The sequence below is a fragment of the Oncorhynchus clarkii genome, chromosome 20 (genome assembly GCF_045791955.1).
Source record: "Oncorhynchus clarkii lewisi isolate Uvic-CL-2024 chromosome 20, UVic_Ocla_1.0, whole genome shotgun sequence".
Classification (NCBI taxonomy): Eukaryota; Metazoa; Chordata; class Actinopteri; order Salmoniformes; family Salmonidae; genus Oncorhynchus; species Oncorhynchus clarkii.
Window position 1 is genome coordinate 10,085,447 of NC_092166.1, and position 15,897 is coordinate 10,101,343.

General features: G+C 42.4%; 1 protein-coding gene across 1 annotated transcript in view; it reads left to right on the top strand.

Moving 5' to 3' along the window:
* Positions 1-15,897, top strand: part of LOC139376780 (SH3-containing GRB2-like protein 3-interacting protein 1) — a 55,606-nt gene that overhangs the window by 5,762 nt on the left and 33,947 nt on the right. Inside the window, exons 2-7 of the mRNA XM_071119707.1 lie at positions 4,402-4,465; positions 5,245-5,266; positions 6,769-6,825; positions 8,408-8,465; positions 10,256-10,428; positions 11,122-11,133. Coding sequence (XP_070975808.1) covers positions 4,402-4,465; positions 5,245-5,266; positions 6,769-6,825; positions 8,408-8,465; positions 10,256-10,428; positions 11,122-11,133 — 386 coding nt within the window. The remainder of the gene's footprint in view (positions 1-4,401; positions 4,466-5,244; positions 5,267-6,768; positions 6,826-8,407; positions 8,466-10,255; positions 10,429-11,121; positions 11,134-15,897) is intronic.

The following is a 15,897-nucleotide window of genomic DNA, read 5'->3' on the forward strand; positions in this document are numbered from 1 at the left end:
CCCCAGCCCACCCTATGGGTCCCCAGCCCACCCCATAGGTCCCCAGCCCAACCTATGGGTCCCCAGCCCAACCTATGGGTCCCCAGCCCACCCTATAGGTCCCCAGCCCACCCTATGGGTCCCCAGCCCAACCTATGGGTCCCCAGCCCACCCTATGGGTCCCCAGTACTAGTTTTGTCTACCTCTGCTCCAAAGACACCTCAAACAGGATTGTACCCAACATGGGTGCCCTCTGTGGGACATATGCCCTGAGCTCTGGGCTGTGGCTGTGTCTACACATTAAACTGTTTCAGGGTGTTGGTTTTTCCAGTCACTTTGATTACAACACTGTATGATGCCAACTGCCAACCCTGGAGGGGGCTTGGCCTCAGTTTTGGCACAGAACAGCTAGATTCCCCCACAGCACTGCCTCTATGGGGTGTTTCCATTGATCACTACTGGCCTTTCCATTTTGTCTTTGGTTGTACAAATGTGGTGATTGTGTTCCTGTGTCCCGCACCCTCATATACATCATCCTGACCAACCTGCCCTCTAAATACACCTCTGCTGTCTTCAACCAGGATATCAGCGATCACTGCCTCATTGCCTGCATCCGTAATGGGTCTGTGGTCAAACGACCACCCCTCATCACTGTCAAACGCCCCCGAAAACACTTCAGCGAGCAGGCCTTTCTAATCGACCTGGAAGGACATTGACCTCATTCCGTCAGTAGAGGATGCCTGGTTATTCTTTAAAAGTGCTTTCCTCACCATCTTAAATAAGCATGCCCCATTCAAAAAATGTAGAACCAGGAACAGATATAGCCTTTGGTTCACTCCAGACCTGACTGCCCTTGACCAGCACAAAAACATCCTGTGGTGTTCTGCATTAGCGTTGAATAGCCCCCGCGTTATGCAACTTTTCAGGGAGGTTAGTAACCAATATACACAGGCAGTTAGGAAAGCAAAGGCTAGCTTTTTCAAACAGAAATTTGCATCATGTAACACAAACTTCATAAAGTTCTGGGACACTGTAAAGTCCATGGAGAATAAGAGCACCACCTCCCAGCTGCCCACTGCTCTGAGGCTAGGAAACACTGTCACCACCGATAAATCCACCATAATTGAGAATTTCAGCCGGGCTAGACAATCGGGACCCTCTCTTTCTAAAATTGTCTGCCAAAATGGTTGCAACCCCTATTACTAGCCTGTTCAACCTCTCGTATCGTCTGAGATCCCCAAAGATTGGAAAGCTGCCATGGTCATCCCCCTCTTCAAAGGGGGAGACACTCTAGATCCAAACTGTTACAGACCTATATCTATCATACCCTGCCTTTCTAAGGTCTTCGAAAGCCAAGTTAACAAACAGATCACTGACCATTTCGAATCCCACCGTACCTTCTCCGCTATGCAATCTGGTTTCCGAGCTGGTCATGGGTACACCGCAGCCACGCTCAAGGTCCTAAACGATATCATAACCGCCATCGATAAAAGACAATACTGTGCAGCCGTATTCATCGACCTGGCCAAGGCTTTCGACTCTGTCAATCACCACATTCTTATTGGCAGACTCAACAGCCTTGGTTTCTCTCAAATGACTGCCTCTCCTGGTTCACCAACTACTTCTCAGACAGAGTTCAGTGTGTCAAATCAGAGGGCCTGTTGTTCGGACCTCTGGCAGTCTCTATGGGGGTGCCACAGGGTTCAATTCTTGGGCCGACTCTTTTCTCTTAATACATCAATGATGTTGCTCTTGCTGCTGGTGATTCTCTGATCCACCTCTACGCAGACAACACCATTCTGTATACTTCTGGCCCTTCTTTGATTAACTAACCTCCAGACAAGCTTCAATGCCATACAACTCTCGTTCCGTGGCCTCCAACTGCTCTTAAATGCAATTAAAACTAAATGCATGCCCTTCAACCGATCGCTGCCTGTACCTGTCCGGCTGTCTAACATCACTACTCTGGACGGTTCTGACTTTGAATATGTGGACAATTACAAATAACAAGGTGTCTGGTTAGACTGTAAACTCTCCTTCCAGACTCACATTATTGAGCATCTCCAATCCAAAATTAAAATTGGCTTCCTATTTCGGCTTCCTAGAATCAGCTTCCTATTTCGCAACAAAGCATCCTTCACTCATGCTGCCAAACATACCCTCGTAAATCTGACCATCCTACCGATCCTCGACTTCGGCGATGTCATTTACAAAATAGCCTCCAACACTCTACTCAGCAAATTGGATGCAGTCTATCACAGTGCCATCCGTTTTGTCACCAAAGCCCCATATACTACCCACCACTGCGACCTGTATGCTCTCGTTGGCTGGCCCTCGCTTCATATTCGTCACCAAACCCACTGGCTCCAGGTCATCTATAAGTTTGCTAGGTAAAGCCCCGCCATATCTCAGTTCACTGGTCACCATAGCAGCACCTACCCATAGTACGCGCTCCAGCAGGTATATGGTGGTCACCCCCAAAGCCAATTCCCCCTTTGACCGCCTTTCCTTCCAGTTCTCTGCTGCCAATGACTGGATCGAATTGCAAAAATCACTGCACTTGTACATATCCCATCTGTAAATAGCCCATCCAACTATCTCATCCCCATATTATTGTTATTTTTTTCCTTTGCACCCCAGTATCTCTACTTGCACATTCATTTTCTGCACATCTATCACTCCAGTGTTTAATTGCTAAATTGTAATTACTTTGCCACTACGGCCTATTTATTGCCTTACCTCCCTAATCTTACTTCATTTGAACACACTGTATATAGACTTTTCTATTGTGTTATTAACTGTACTTTTGTTTATTCCATATGCCAATCTGTGTTGTTGTTTGTGTCTCACTGCTTTGCTTTATCTTGGCCAGGTCAAGGCCTACCTGGTTAAATAAATGTGAAATAATTTAATCTTCCTCCTTAGTAATTAATTTTATGCAACTTTGTAATGATTACGTCTGACATGGTTTGTTGTACAACACTCCCTTCCGAATGTATTTGGACAGTGATGCTAAAATTGTAAATAACGGCTCTATACTCCACCATTTTGGATTTGAAATCAAATGTTTCATATGAGGCGACAATCCAGAATGTAACCTTTCATTTGAGGGTATTTTCATACATATCTGTTTTACCGTTTACAAATGAAAGCACTTTATGTATCTAGTCCCCAAATTTAAAGAAGTCATAAGTATTTGGACAAATTCACTTATAGAATGAGCTCCAAAAGTATTGGATCAGTGACACATTTTGTTGTTGTTCTGGCTCTGTACTCCAGCACTTTGCATTGGAAATGAAACTATGACTATGATGTTAAAGTGCAGACTGCCAGCTTTAATTTGAGGGTATTGTCATCAACTGCTTAGAAATTACAGAATTTTTCTACATAGTCCCCCTCAATTTTAGGGGACCAAAAGTATTGGAACAAATTCACTTAAAATAGTAAAAAGTGAGGTATTTGGTCCCATATTTATAGCACACAATGACTATATCAAGCTTGTGTCTGATTGCAAATGGTAAATAATGTATTATGTCCTTATGGAGTCACTGTTATTGTAATTAAGAATAGAATATAGAATCCCCTGTTATTGTCATTAAGAATAGAATATAGAAGCCCCTGTTATTGTCATTAAGAATAGAATATAGAATCCCCTGTTATTGTCATTAAGAATAGAATATAGAAGCCCCTGTTATTGTAATTAAGAATAGAATATAGAAGCCCCTGTTATTGTAATTAAGAATAGAATATAGAATCCCCTGTTATTGTCATTAAGAATAGAATATAGAATCCCCTGTTATTGTCATTAAGAATAGAATATAGAATCCCCTGTTATTGTCATTAAGAATAGAATATAGAATCCCCTGTTATTGTAATTAAGAATAGAATATAGAATCCCCTGTTATTGTCATTAAGAATAGAATATAGAATCCCCTGTTATTGTCATTAAGAATAGAATATAGAATCCCCTGTTATTGTCATTAAGAATAGAATATAGAATCCCCTGTTATTTTAATGATGAGAGGTTAGAATGTCTGGGGGTATGATATTTGTGTGTCTCAATCATTATTATTCACGGTTCATTCAGGATTATCCGTAATCATGGTAACATTCACATTAATGTAGAAGTGTTTAAAAACATATTCTATTGTTATTAACAATAAAAGTGACTCCAAAATGACATAATACATTTATGCAACTCAATATTAGGAAGGTGTTCTTAATGTTTGGTAATACTGAATTTGTCCCAATTCTTTTGGTCCCCTAAAATGCATAATTCTGCCTCAAATTTACCCCCCACCCCCTCCACTGTAAAACATTAGTTAAATCAACTCAAATTGAACTAATGTTTTACAGCACTTAATTAGCCTACTCTCTCCAACTCACTTTCTCTCCTGCTACCCTTCATTCCTTCTCTTTTAGGACTGAAGAAACGCACCAGGAAGGCCTTTGGGTTACGAAAGAAAGAGAAGGACACAGACTCCACGTGAGTGATCTCCTGTAGACAGTTTAACGTGAGTGATCTCCAGTAGACAGTTTAACGTAAGTGATCTCCAGCAGACAGTTTAACGTGAGTGATCTCCTGTAGAGTTTAACGTGAGTGATCTCCAGTAGACAGTTTAACGTAAGTGATCTCCAGCAGACAGTTTAACGTGAGTGATCTCCTGTAGACAGTTTAACGTGAGTGATCTCCAGCAGACAGTTTAACGTGAGTGATCTCCAGCAGACAGTTTAAGGTGAGTGATCCCCAGCAGACAGTTTAACGTGAGTGATCTCCAGCAGACAGTTTAACGTGAGTGATCTCCAGCATACAGTTTAAGGTGAGTGATCTCCAGCAGACAGTTTAACGTGAGTGATCTCCAGCAGACAGTTTAACGTGAGTGATCTCCAGCAGACAGTTTAACGTGAGTGATCCCCAGCAGACAGTTTAACATTGCAGAATTCAGCAGCTACAGCAGGATTTACTTTGTTGACACTTTGGTTGTAAGTCCGTAGACCTGCAGTTGGTATGTTGCTCTATGTAGAACATCAATAGAGAGGACATCTACATTAAGTACATTTATTTTTATTCGATAACTATTTGAGCTGTCCTTCAAAACATATTTTTGAGTTTATCGCCCATATTTTCTAAGTAGTCTGATGATTGTGATCTTTCCTCTCTCGTCTCTCTCTCCCCCTCTCTTCTCTCTCTCCCCTCTCATACTCTCTCCCCTCTTCTCTCTCTCCCCCTCTCTTCTCTCTTTCCTCTCTCGTCTCTCTGTACAGGGGCTCCCCTGACAAAGATGGAGTAAGTAGGAGAAAGGTAGACGATGGGGTAAATAATCCATGTGATGTCATTGATGCTCTTATCCCCTTCTTTGTTTGTTTACTTCACTGTAGTTGAATGTTTCCCATTCGTCAATAGAGCTGTTTTTGTTGTTGATTCAAGCTGTGGATGTGCTGTTGAAGTCGGAAGTTTACACACACCTCAGCCAAGTACATTTAAACTCCGTTTTTCCACAATACCTGACATTTAATACTAGTAAAAATTCCCTGTCTTTGGTCAGTTAGGATCACCACTTTATTTTAAGAATGTGAAATGTCAGAATAATAGTAGAGAGAATGATTTTTTTTCAGCTTTTATTTCTTTCATCACATTCCCGGTGGGTCAGAAGTTTACATACACTCAATTAGTATTGGGTAGCATTGCCTTTAAATTGTTTAACGTGGTTCAAATGTTTTGGGTAGCCTTCCACAAGCTTCCCACAATAAGTTGGGTGAATTTTGGCCCATTCCTCCTGACAGAGCCGGTGTAACTGAGTCAGGTTTGTAGGCCTCCTTGCTCGCACACGCTTTTTCGGTTCTGCCCACACATTTTCTATGGGATTGAGGTCAGGGTTTGTGATGGCCACTCCAATACCTTGACTTTATTGTACTTAAGCCATTTTGCCACAACTTTGGAAGTATGCTTGGGGTCATTGTCCATTTGGAAGACCCATTCTTTAACGACCAAGCTTTAACTTCCTGACTGATGTCTTGAGATGTTGCTTCAATATATCCACATAATTTTCCTGCCTCATGTTGCCATCTATTTTGTGAAGTGCACCAGTCCCTCCTGCAGAAAAGCACCCCCACAACATGATGCTGCCACCCCTGTTCTTCACGGTTGGGATGGTGTTCTTCGGCTTGCAAGCCGCCCCCTTTTTCCTCCAAACATAATGATGGTCATTATGGCCAAACAGTTCTGTTTTTGATTCATCAGACCAGAGGACATTTCTCCAAAAGTACGATCTTTGTCCCCATGTGCAGTTGCAAACCGTAGTCTGGCTTTTTTATGGTGGTTTTGGAGCAGTGGCTTCTTCTTTGCTGAGCGGACTTTCAGGTTATGTCGATATAGGACTCATTTGACTGTGGATATAGATACTGTGGATATAGATACTAGATACTCAAATTATGTCAATTAGCCTATCAGAAGCTTCTAAAGCCATTACATAATTTTCTGGAATTTTCCAAGCTATTTAAAGTCAACTTAGTGTATGTAAACTTCTGACCCCCTGGAATTGTGATAGATTATTTCACTTATAATTCACTCTGTCTGTAAACAATTGTTGGAAAAATGACTTGTGTCATGCACAAAGTAGATGTCCTAACCGACTTGCCGAAACTGTAGTTTGTTTACAAGAAATTTGTAGAGTGGTTGAAAAACAAGTTTTAATGACTCCAACCTAAGTGTATGTAAACTTCCTACTTCAACTGTATAAAATGCTTGATGGTATGAGAGTTTCTCACTGACACGTTCCATTATCACAGAAAAAGACCAACGGGGCTCCAAATGGCTATTATGGGGAGATTGATTTGGACCGATATGTAAGTAGATATATACAGCACAGTGCAGTAAGTGATCCGTCTATAGTGTCAGTAATTAGTAGTAATACAATGGGTTAGGGAATAAACAGCTATAGGGATAAAAGAGGAAGTGCCGCCCTGGTTGTCAAAACTCAAAGTCATGACGTAACTAGTGACTAATGTTTAGTGACTAATAACTAATGAATAGTGACTAATAACTAATGAATAGTGACTAATAACTAATGAATAGTGACTAATGTTTAGTGACTAATAACTAATGAATAGTGACTAATATCTCGTGACTAATAACTAATGAATAGTGACTAATATCTCGTGACTAATAACTAATGAATAGTGACTAATGTCTAGTGACTAATATCTAATGAATAGTGACTAATGACTAGTGACTAATAACTAATGAATAGTGACTAATGTCTAGTGACTAATATCTAATGAATAGTGACTAATGACTAGTGACTAATAACTAATGAATAGTGACTAATGACTAGTGACCAGTGACGACTAACTAATGACTAGTGATTAATAAGTAATGGCGTAACTAATGACGTGACCCCAAACCACTTACCCCAAACCACATTCTACATTCTAACCCCAAACCACATTCTACTTTCTAAACACAAACCACATTCTACTTTCTAAACACAAACCACATTCTACATTCTAACCCCAAACCACATTCTACATTCTAACCCCAAACCACATTCTACATTCTAACCACAAACCACATTCTACATTCTAACCCCAAACCACATTCTACATTCTAACCCCAAACCACATTCTACATTCTAACCACAAACCACATTCTACATTCTAACCCCAAACCACATTCTACATTCTAACCACAAACCACATTCTTCATTCTAACCACAAACCACATTCTTCATTCTAACCACAAACCACATTCTAACCACAAACCACATTCTACATTCTAACCACAAACCACATTCTACATTCTAACCCCAAACCACATTCTACATTCTAACCACAAATCACATTCTACATTCTAACCACAAACCACATTCTAACCCCAAACCACATTCTACATTCTAAACACAAACCACATTCTACATTCTAACCCCAAACCAAATTTCTACATTCTAAACACAAACCACATTCTACATTCTAACCTCAAACCACATTCTACATTCTAACCCCAAACCACATTCTACATTCTAACCACAAACCACATTCTACATTTTAACCACAAACCACATTCTACATTCTAACCACAAACCACATTCTACATTCTAACCACAAACCACATTCTAAACTTTACTTCCCACAACCAGACGTCACTTCCACTTCTGCTCCCTACAACTTTCCTGATTATGGCAATCAATCATCCTCGTGTAACATTGAATTTGGAATCAAAACGTGATGTCTCTTTTCAGAATCGTACATTAAGTTTGTGTGAGTCTTAACAAACAAGCATCTTCAAACCTCTCCAGCTATAAAAACACAGGACTGCAGTTTTTATGTGTGCATTTTTTTACCCACAAGCATGAGAGAAGTGAATGTATTTGTTGTTACACGATGTCACAAACAGTCATTTTACCACTTACATATTTACTTCCTGTTACAGGCCGCTCCAGATGTGGACGCTGATGGCTTCAGTCTCAGACCCGGAGAGGAGAGAGAAAATATCCTTTTAGATGATCAGATGTAGTCCATGTGGAATGGCTAGCCAATTAGCAGTGAGCTAGTAGCAGGCATAGTGCAAGTGACGTCACCTGCCCTGAGACCTAGAGAGGTACTGTTGTCCTGCCCTGAGACCTAGAGAGGTTCTGTTGTCCTGCCTTGAGACCTAGAGAGATACTGTTGTCCTACCCTGAGACCTAGAGAGATACTGTTGTCCTGCCCTGAGACCTAGAGAGATAATGTTGTCCTGCCCTGAGACCTAGAGAGATACTGTTGTCCTGCCCTGAGACCTAGAGAGATACTGTTGTCCTGCTCAGCATTATTGTGCTTCTTTTGGGGATGAGTGTTAATGTGTGCAGAGGGTCCCTGGTTCACGCCCAACTCAGGGCAGACAGGGGTGGAAGCTAAGCTGTTACACAGGCAATAGTCTTGGGACACTGACTGCTAAGCTATTGACCTGTTTAGCTAGCTGAGCGACATATTGGCCCAGTGGATCTCTATGTTAAATAGGCCTACTCAGACACCCTCTCTATCTTTATGCTCTACATGTGAGTGAACCTGACCTGCAGGACCGAAAGAGTGAAAACAGTCTAGCGTCACATAAGAGTGTTTCCCCTCACTATCTCTGTTGCATCCTGCCTAGAACGTTTTTAATACCATTGGTTTCAATTGAACATGTAGGTTTGTGTAACCCCTAGTCACTGGCCTAGGATCAAATCAGCAATTGAGCCTCATGACGAGGTAAGAGGCAGGGTAATATTCAGTGAGATATTCCAGTTTTCAGCAGTGAGATATACTACCGGTCAAATGTTTTAGAATACCTTTCTTTATTTTTTTTATTTTCTACATTGTAGAATAATAGTGAAGACATCAAAACTATGAAATAACACATATGGAATCATGTAGTAACCAAAAAAGTGTTAAACAAATCTAAATATATTTTATATTTGAGATTCTTCGAATAGCCACCCTTTGCCTTGATGACAGCTTTGCACCCTCTTGTCATTCTCTCAACCATCTTCACCTGGAATATTTTTCCAACAGTCTTGAAGGAGTTCCCACATATGCTGAGCATTTGTTGGCTGCTTTTACTTCACTATGCGGTTCGACTCATCCCAAATCATCTCAATTTGGTTGAAGTTGAGGGAGTGTGGAGGCCAGGTCATCTGATGCAGTGCTCCATCACTCTCCTTCTTGGTCAATTATCTCTTACACAGCCTGGAGGTGTGTTGGGTCATTGTCCTGTTGAAAAACAAATAATAGTCCCACTAAGCCCATCCAGATGGGCTGGTGTATTGCTGCAGAATGATGTGGTAGCCATGCTGGTTAAGTGTGCCTTGAATTCTAAATAAATCACAGACAGTGTCACCAGCAAAGCACCCCCACACCATAACACCTCCTCCTCCATGCTTTACGGTGGGAAATACACATGCGAAGATCATCCGTTCACCCACACCACGTCTCACAAAGACACAGCGGTTGGAACCAAAAATCTCAAATTTGGACTCCAGACCAGAGGACAAATTTCCACCGGAAATGCAAACTTGTAATGTATTCAAGATTGAAAAAAGCTTCTAAAGTTTGTAATTTCCACTTTAAAATGTCAGACTTGATTTGTCCTGATGAAAAATGTACAAACCCCTACAACAAATGTAAATGTCCATTAATTATAATCTACATAATAATTCACATTTCCTGTTGCTGCAGGATTATTTTCCTGCTGTAGCAAACTGGCTCAAATTAATATCCTACATCTGTATGTAAAAGATCTTCTTACTTAATGAGTGTTCACCAGCTCCCAAAGGCAAGCAGCACTTCTCCTCCAGCGACACTGAGGATGAGGACGACAACAGGAAGTTCAAGATTAAGATCAAGCCGTTGCCCTCCGACACTGCCAAGTGTGCCATCCCCTCCATGGATGAACTGAAAGCTTCCGTTGGAGGTTTGGCTCTGTCTCCCTCTTTGGTGAGTGCTTGCTGTTCTAACTGTATGTAACCGCAGTAGGGTGAAGTTGTCCCTAGACAGTGATTTTGGGTCAGTTTAGCAATTTTCCCACTAATTGTTAAGCCTTGGATTAAGGGGAGGGAATGCTGACCCTAGACCTGTACCTAGTGAAGTAGGATAAAGTGCAATGTCCCTGACTGAACTTGAACTTAAACTTGGGTCATTGTAACCAAGGGCCACGGCCGTAACTGCTACTCCAAGAAAGCTAGCTCTCTCGGGTGTTATATGAAGTATTATATGAATCGTTTTGTTGAAACTGGAGACAGCTACAGCTAATTCTATCCAGTGATATGATCTGGAATGTACTAAACATCTGAATATCTGTTCCTCCTCTCACTTCCTCCCCCTCTTCATCTCCCCCTCTTCCCTTTCTCTCTCCATCTTCCCTTTCTCTCTCCATCTTCCCTTTATCTCTCCAACTTCCCTTTCTCTCTCCATCTTCCCTTTCTCTCTCCATCTTCCCTTTCTCTCCATCTTCTCTTTCTTTCTCCATCTCCCTCTCTCTCCATCTTCCCTTTCTCTCTGCATCTCCCTCTCTCTCTATCGTCCCTTTCTCTCTCTATCTTCCCTTTCTCTCTCAATCTCCCCTTTCTCTCTCCATCTTCCCTTTCTCTCTCCATATCCCTCTCTCTCCTACATCTGTTATTCTTGTAGAGGAGAAGTCCGGTAAGCCAGTCTTTATTTATTTAATTTCTTAATCTGTTTCAGTATAAAGAAAAGGCATGGATTCACTTGGCTGTGGATTATTTTCTAACTTGGAACTATTTCCCCTGAGGAAGCTAAAAAATCCCCAGCGGGCCAAATTTAAAAAATCAGATTTTTTTTCTTCTGATTGCTAAAAAGATGTTTACAAAATGTCATTTTACAAACCATAATGATGTCAGTGATGTCATTACAACCAGTTTGGCTGCTGGGATAGGCTCTTCTATTTAAGTTGTTTAGATATTCCTCCCTCTGCATGTTATGTATGCTTTATGGTACTAACTCATTCACACTGCACGCCTTGAACACATTTTATTTTGGTTGATAACTTGAATAACTTGCAAAAGCTTGAATGGTATAAAATGCACAATCCTCCGCATAACACCTGTGCCTATTGATTCTGTTTGACCAAAGCTAATTGGCGCTGGCGTAATGCAGCTTCTCTGGACCCCCCGCAAGGTCGCAACCCCCCCCCCCCCCTCTTAAAAAAAAGACAAACGGATGCGTCAGCCAAACAGCCACTCAAAAAGTATAGACTACCGATTTCTGCTCTCGGGTGCTGAAATTGCAACAGGTTGATGTGAATCGATTATAGGCTTTCTGTGGTGCCCGGGCATGTAGCCTATAACTTTGCTTTAGCTAATGGATAAATGTTTATTAGGCCTAATTGATTGTAATTTTCTCATGTTGAGTCAAACATTTCACAAAGCTATACACGGTGTCACAAGGCTGCCATTTAGGCTGCTGTCTGGCAGCGATAATGTCATTATTTGTTCAGTAATTCAAGTTGGAAATTCAAACAGATTATGAAATACATGTTCGATACAACTGAATACTAATAAGAAACCAATTGATTTTAAAATAATAATACAATTGTCCTGTATAGTCTACCTGAACCTGCATGACATGAGCCGTCCTCATGCTCTCTTCCAGCTTGGATAGGAAGTTGTGTGTAAAACCAGTCTATTAATGCCAAATAATAGTCAGCACACCTTCAAAACACTAGCTTACGTTGTTTCATTATGCAGTGTAGCCTACTATCTATACCTACAGTGGGGAGAACAAGTATTTGATACACTGACGATTTTGCAGGGTTTCCCACCTACAAAGCATGTGGAGGTCTGTAATTTTTATCATAGGTACACTTCAACTGTGAGAGATGGAATCTAAAACAAAAATCCAGAAAATCACATTGTGTGATTTTTAAGTAATTCATTTGCATTTTATTGCATGACATAAGTATTTGATCACCTACCAACCAGTAAGAATTCCGGCTCTCACAGACCTGTTAGTTTTTCTTTAAGAACCCCTCCTTTTCTCAACTCATTACCTGTATTATCTGCACCTGTTTGAACTCGTTACCTGTATAAAAGACACCTGTCCACACACTCCATCAAACAGACTCCAACCTCTCCACAATGGCCAAGACTAGAGAGCTGTGTAAGGACATCAGGGATAAAATTGTATACCTGCACAAGGCTGGGATGGGCTACAGGACAATAGGCAAGCAGCTTGGAAAGAAGGCAAAAACTGTTGGCGCAATTATTAGAAAATTGAAGAAGTTCAAGATGACGGTCTATCACCCTCGGTCTGGGGCTCCATGCAAGATCTCACCTCGTGGGGCATCAATGATCATGAGGAAGGTGAGGGATCAGCCCAGAACTACACGGCAGGACCTGGTCAATGACCTGAAGAGAGCTGGGACCACAGTCTCAAAGAAAACCATTAGTTTGCCGTCATGGATTAAAATCCTGCAGCGCACGCAAGGTCCCCCTGCTCAAGCCAGCGCATGTCCAGGCCCGTCTGAAGTTTGCCAATGACCATCTGGATGATCCAGAGGAGGAATGGGAGAAGGTCATGTGGTCTGATGAGACAAAAATAGAGCTTTTTGGTCTAAACTCCACTCGCCGTGTTTGGAGGAAGAAGAAGGATGTGTACAACCCCAAGAACACCATCCCAACCGTGAAGCATGGAGGTGGAAACATCATTCTTTGGGGATGCTTTTCTGCAAAGGGGACAGGACGACTGCACCATATTGAGGGAAGGATGGATGGGGCCATGTATCGCGAGATCTTGGCCAACAACCTCCTTCCCTCAGTAAGAGCATTGAAGATGGGTCGTGGCTGGGTCTTCCAGCATGTCAACGACCCGAAACACACAGCCAGGGCAACTAAGGAGTGGCTCCGTAAGAAGCATCTCAAGGTCCTGGAGTGGCCTAGCCAGTCTCCAAACCTGAACCCAATAGAAAATCTTTGGAGGGAGCTGAAAGTCCGTATTGCCCAGCGACAGCCCCGAAACCTGAAGGATCTGGAGAAGGTCTGTATAGAGGAGTGGGCCAAAATCACTGCTGCAGTGTGTGCAAACCTGGTCAAGAACTACAGGAAACGTATGATCTCTGTAATTGCAAATAAAGGTTTCTGTACCAAATATTAAGTTCTGCTTTTCTGATGTATCAAATACTTATGTCATGCAATACAATGCAAATTAATTACATAAAAATCATACAATGTGATTTTCTGGATTTTTGTTTTAGATTCCGTCTCTCACAGTTGATGTGTACCTATGATAAAAAATTACAGACCTCTACATGCTTTGTAAGTAGGAAAACCTGCAAAATATGAAGACTCCTTGCTGCTTCTCTCTCTGTCTCTTTTCCTCTTACGTTCTCTTAGAAAAAAGTATATATGTCTGTGCTGGCATCTCTCTTTTTCTCTACGTAGAGGCCTCTAGTAGCTAGAGTATGAGCATGGCCTCTAGTAGCTACAGTATGAGCCTGGCCTATAGTAGCTACAGTATGAGCCTGGCCTCTAGTAGCTACAGTATGAGCCTGGCCTCTAGTAGTTACAGAATGAGCCTTGTCTTTAGTAGCTACAGTATGGGCCTGGTCTCTAGTAGCTACAGTATGACCCTGGCCTCTAGTAGCTACAGTATGAGCCTGGCCTCTAGTAGCTACAGTATGAGCCTGGCCTCTAGTAGTTACAGAATGAGCCTTGTCTTTAGTAGCTACAGTATGGGCCTGGTCTCTAGTAGCTACAGTATGACCCTGGCCTCTAGTAGCTACAGTATGAGCCTGGCCTATAGTAGCTACAGTATGATCCTGGCCTCTAGTAGCTACAGTATGAGCCTGGCCTCTAGTAGTTACAGAATGAGCCTTGTCTTTAGTAGCTACAGTATGGGCCTGGTCTCTAGTAGCTACAGTATGACCCTGGTCTCTAGTAGCTACAGTATGAGCCTGGCCTATAGTAGCTACAGTATGATCCTGGCCTCTAGTAGCTACAGTATGAGCCTGGCCTCTAGTAGCTACAGTATGAGCCTGGCCTCTAGTAGCTACAGTATGAGCTTTCCTCTAGTAGCTACAGTATGAGCCTGGCCTCTAGTAGCTACAGTATGTGACTGGACTCTAGTAGCTACAGTATGAGTCTGGCCTCTAGTAGCTACAGTATGAGTCTGAACTCTAATAGCTACAGTATGAGCCTGGCCTCTAGTAGCTACAGTATGAGCTTTCCTCTAGTAGCTACAGTATGAGCCTGGCCTCTAGTTGCTACAGTATGTGTCTGGCCTCTAGTAGCTACAGTATGAGTCTGGACTCTAATAGCTACAGTATGAGCTGGCCTCTAGTAGCTACAGTATGGGCCTGGTCTCTAGTAGCTACAGTATGATCCTGGCCTCTAGTAGCTACAGTATGAGCCTGTCCTCTAGTAGCTACAGTATGAGCCTGGCCTCTAGTAGTTACAGTATGATCCTGGCCTCTAGTAGATACTGTATGATCCTGGCCTCTAGTAGCTATAGTATGAGCCTGGCCTGTAGTAGCTACAGTATGAGCCTGGCCTCTAGTAGCTACAGTATGAGCCTGGCCTCTAGTAGCTACAGTATGAGCCTGGTCTCTAGTAGCTACAGTATGAGCCTGGCCTCTAGTAGCTACAGTATGAGTCTGGCCTCTAGTAGCTACAGTATGAGTCTGGCCTCTAGTAGCTACAGTATGAGCCTGCCCTCTAATAGCTACAGTATGAGGTTGCCCTCTAGTAGCTACAGTATGAGTCTGGCCTCTAGTAGTTACAGTATGAGTCTGGCCTCTAGTAGCTACGATATGAGGCTGCCCTCTAGTAGCTACAGTATGAGTCTGGCCTCTAGTAGCTACAGTATGAGCCTGCCCTCTAATAGCTACAGTATGAGGTTGCCCTCTAGTAGCTACAGTATGAGCCTGGCCTATAGTAGCTACAGTATGATCCTGGCCTCTAGTAGCTACAGTATGAGCCTGGCCTCTAGTAGTTACAGAATGAGCCTTGTCTTTAGTAGCTAGAGTATGGGCATGGCCTCTAGTAGCTACAGTATGACCCTGGACTCTAGTAGCTACAGTATGAGCCTGGCCTATAGTAGCTACAGTATGAGTCTGGCCTCTAATAGCTACAGTATGAGCCTGGCCTCAAGTAGCTACAGTATGAGCCTGGCCTCTAGTAGTTACAGTATGAGCTTTCCTCTAGTAGCTACAGTATGAGCCTGGCCTCTAGTAGCTACAGTATGTGACTGGACTCTAGTAGCTACAGTATGAGTCTGGCCTCTAGTAGCTACAGTATGAGTCTGAACTCTAATAGCTACAGTATGAGCTGGCCTCTAGTAGCTACAGTATGATACTGGCCTCTAGTAACTACAGTATGAGTCTGGCCTCTAGTAACTACAGTATGAGCCTGGCCTATAGTAGCTACAGTATGAGCCTATGCTTTAGCAGCT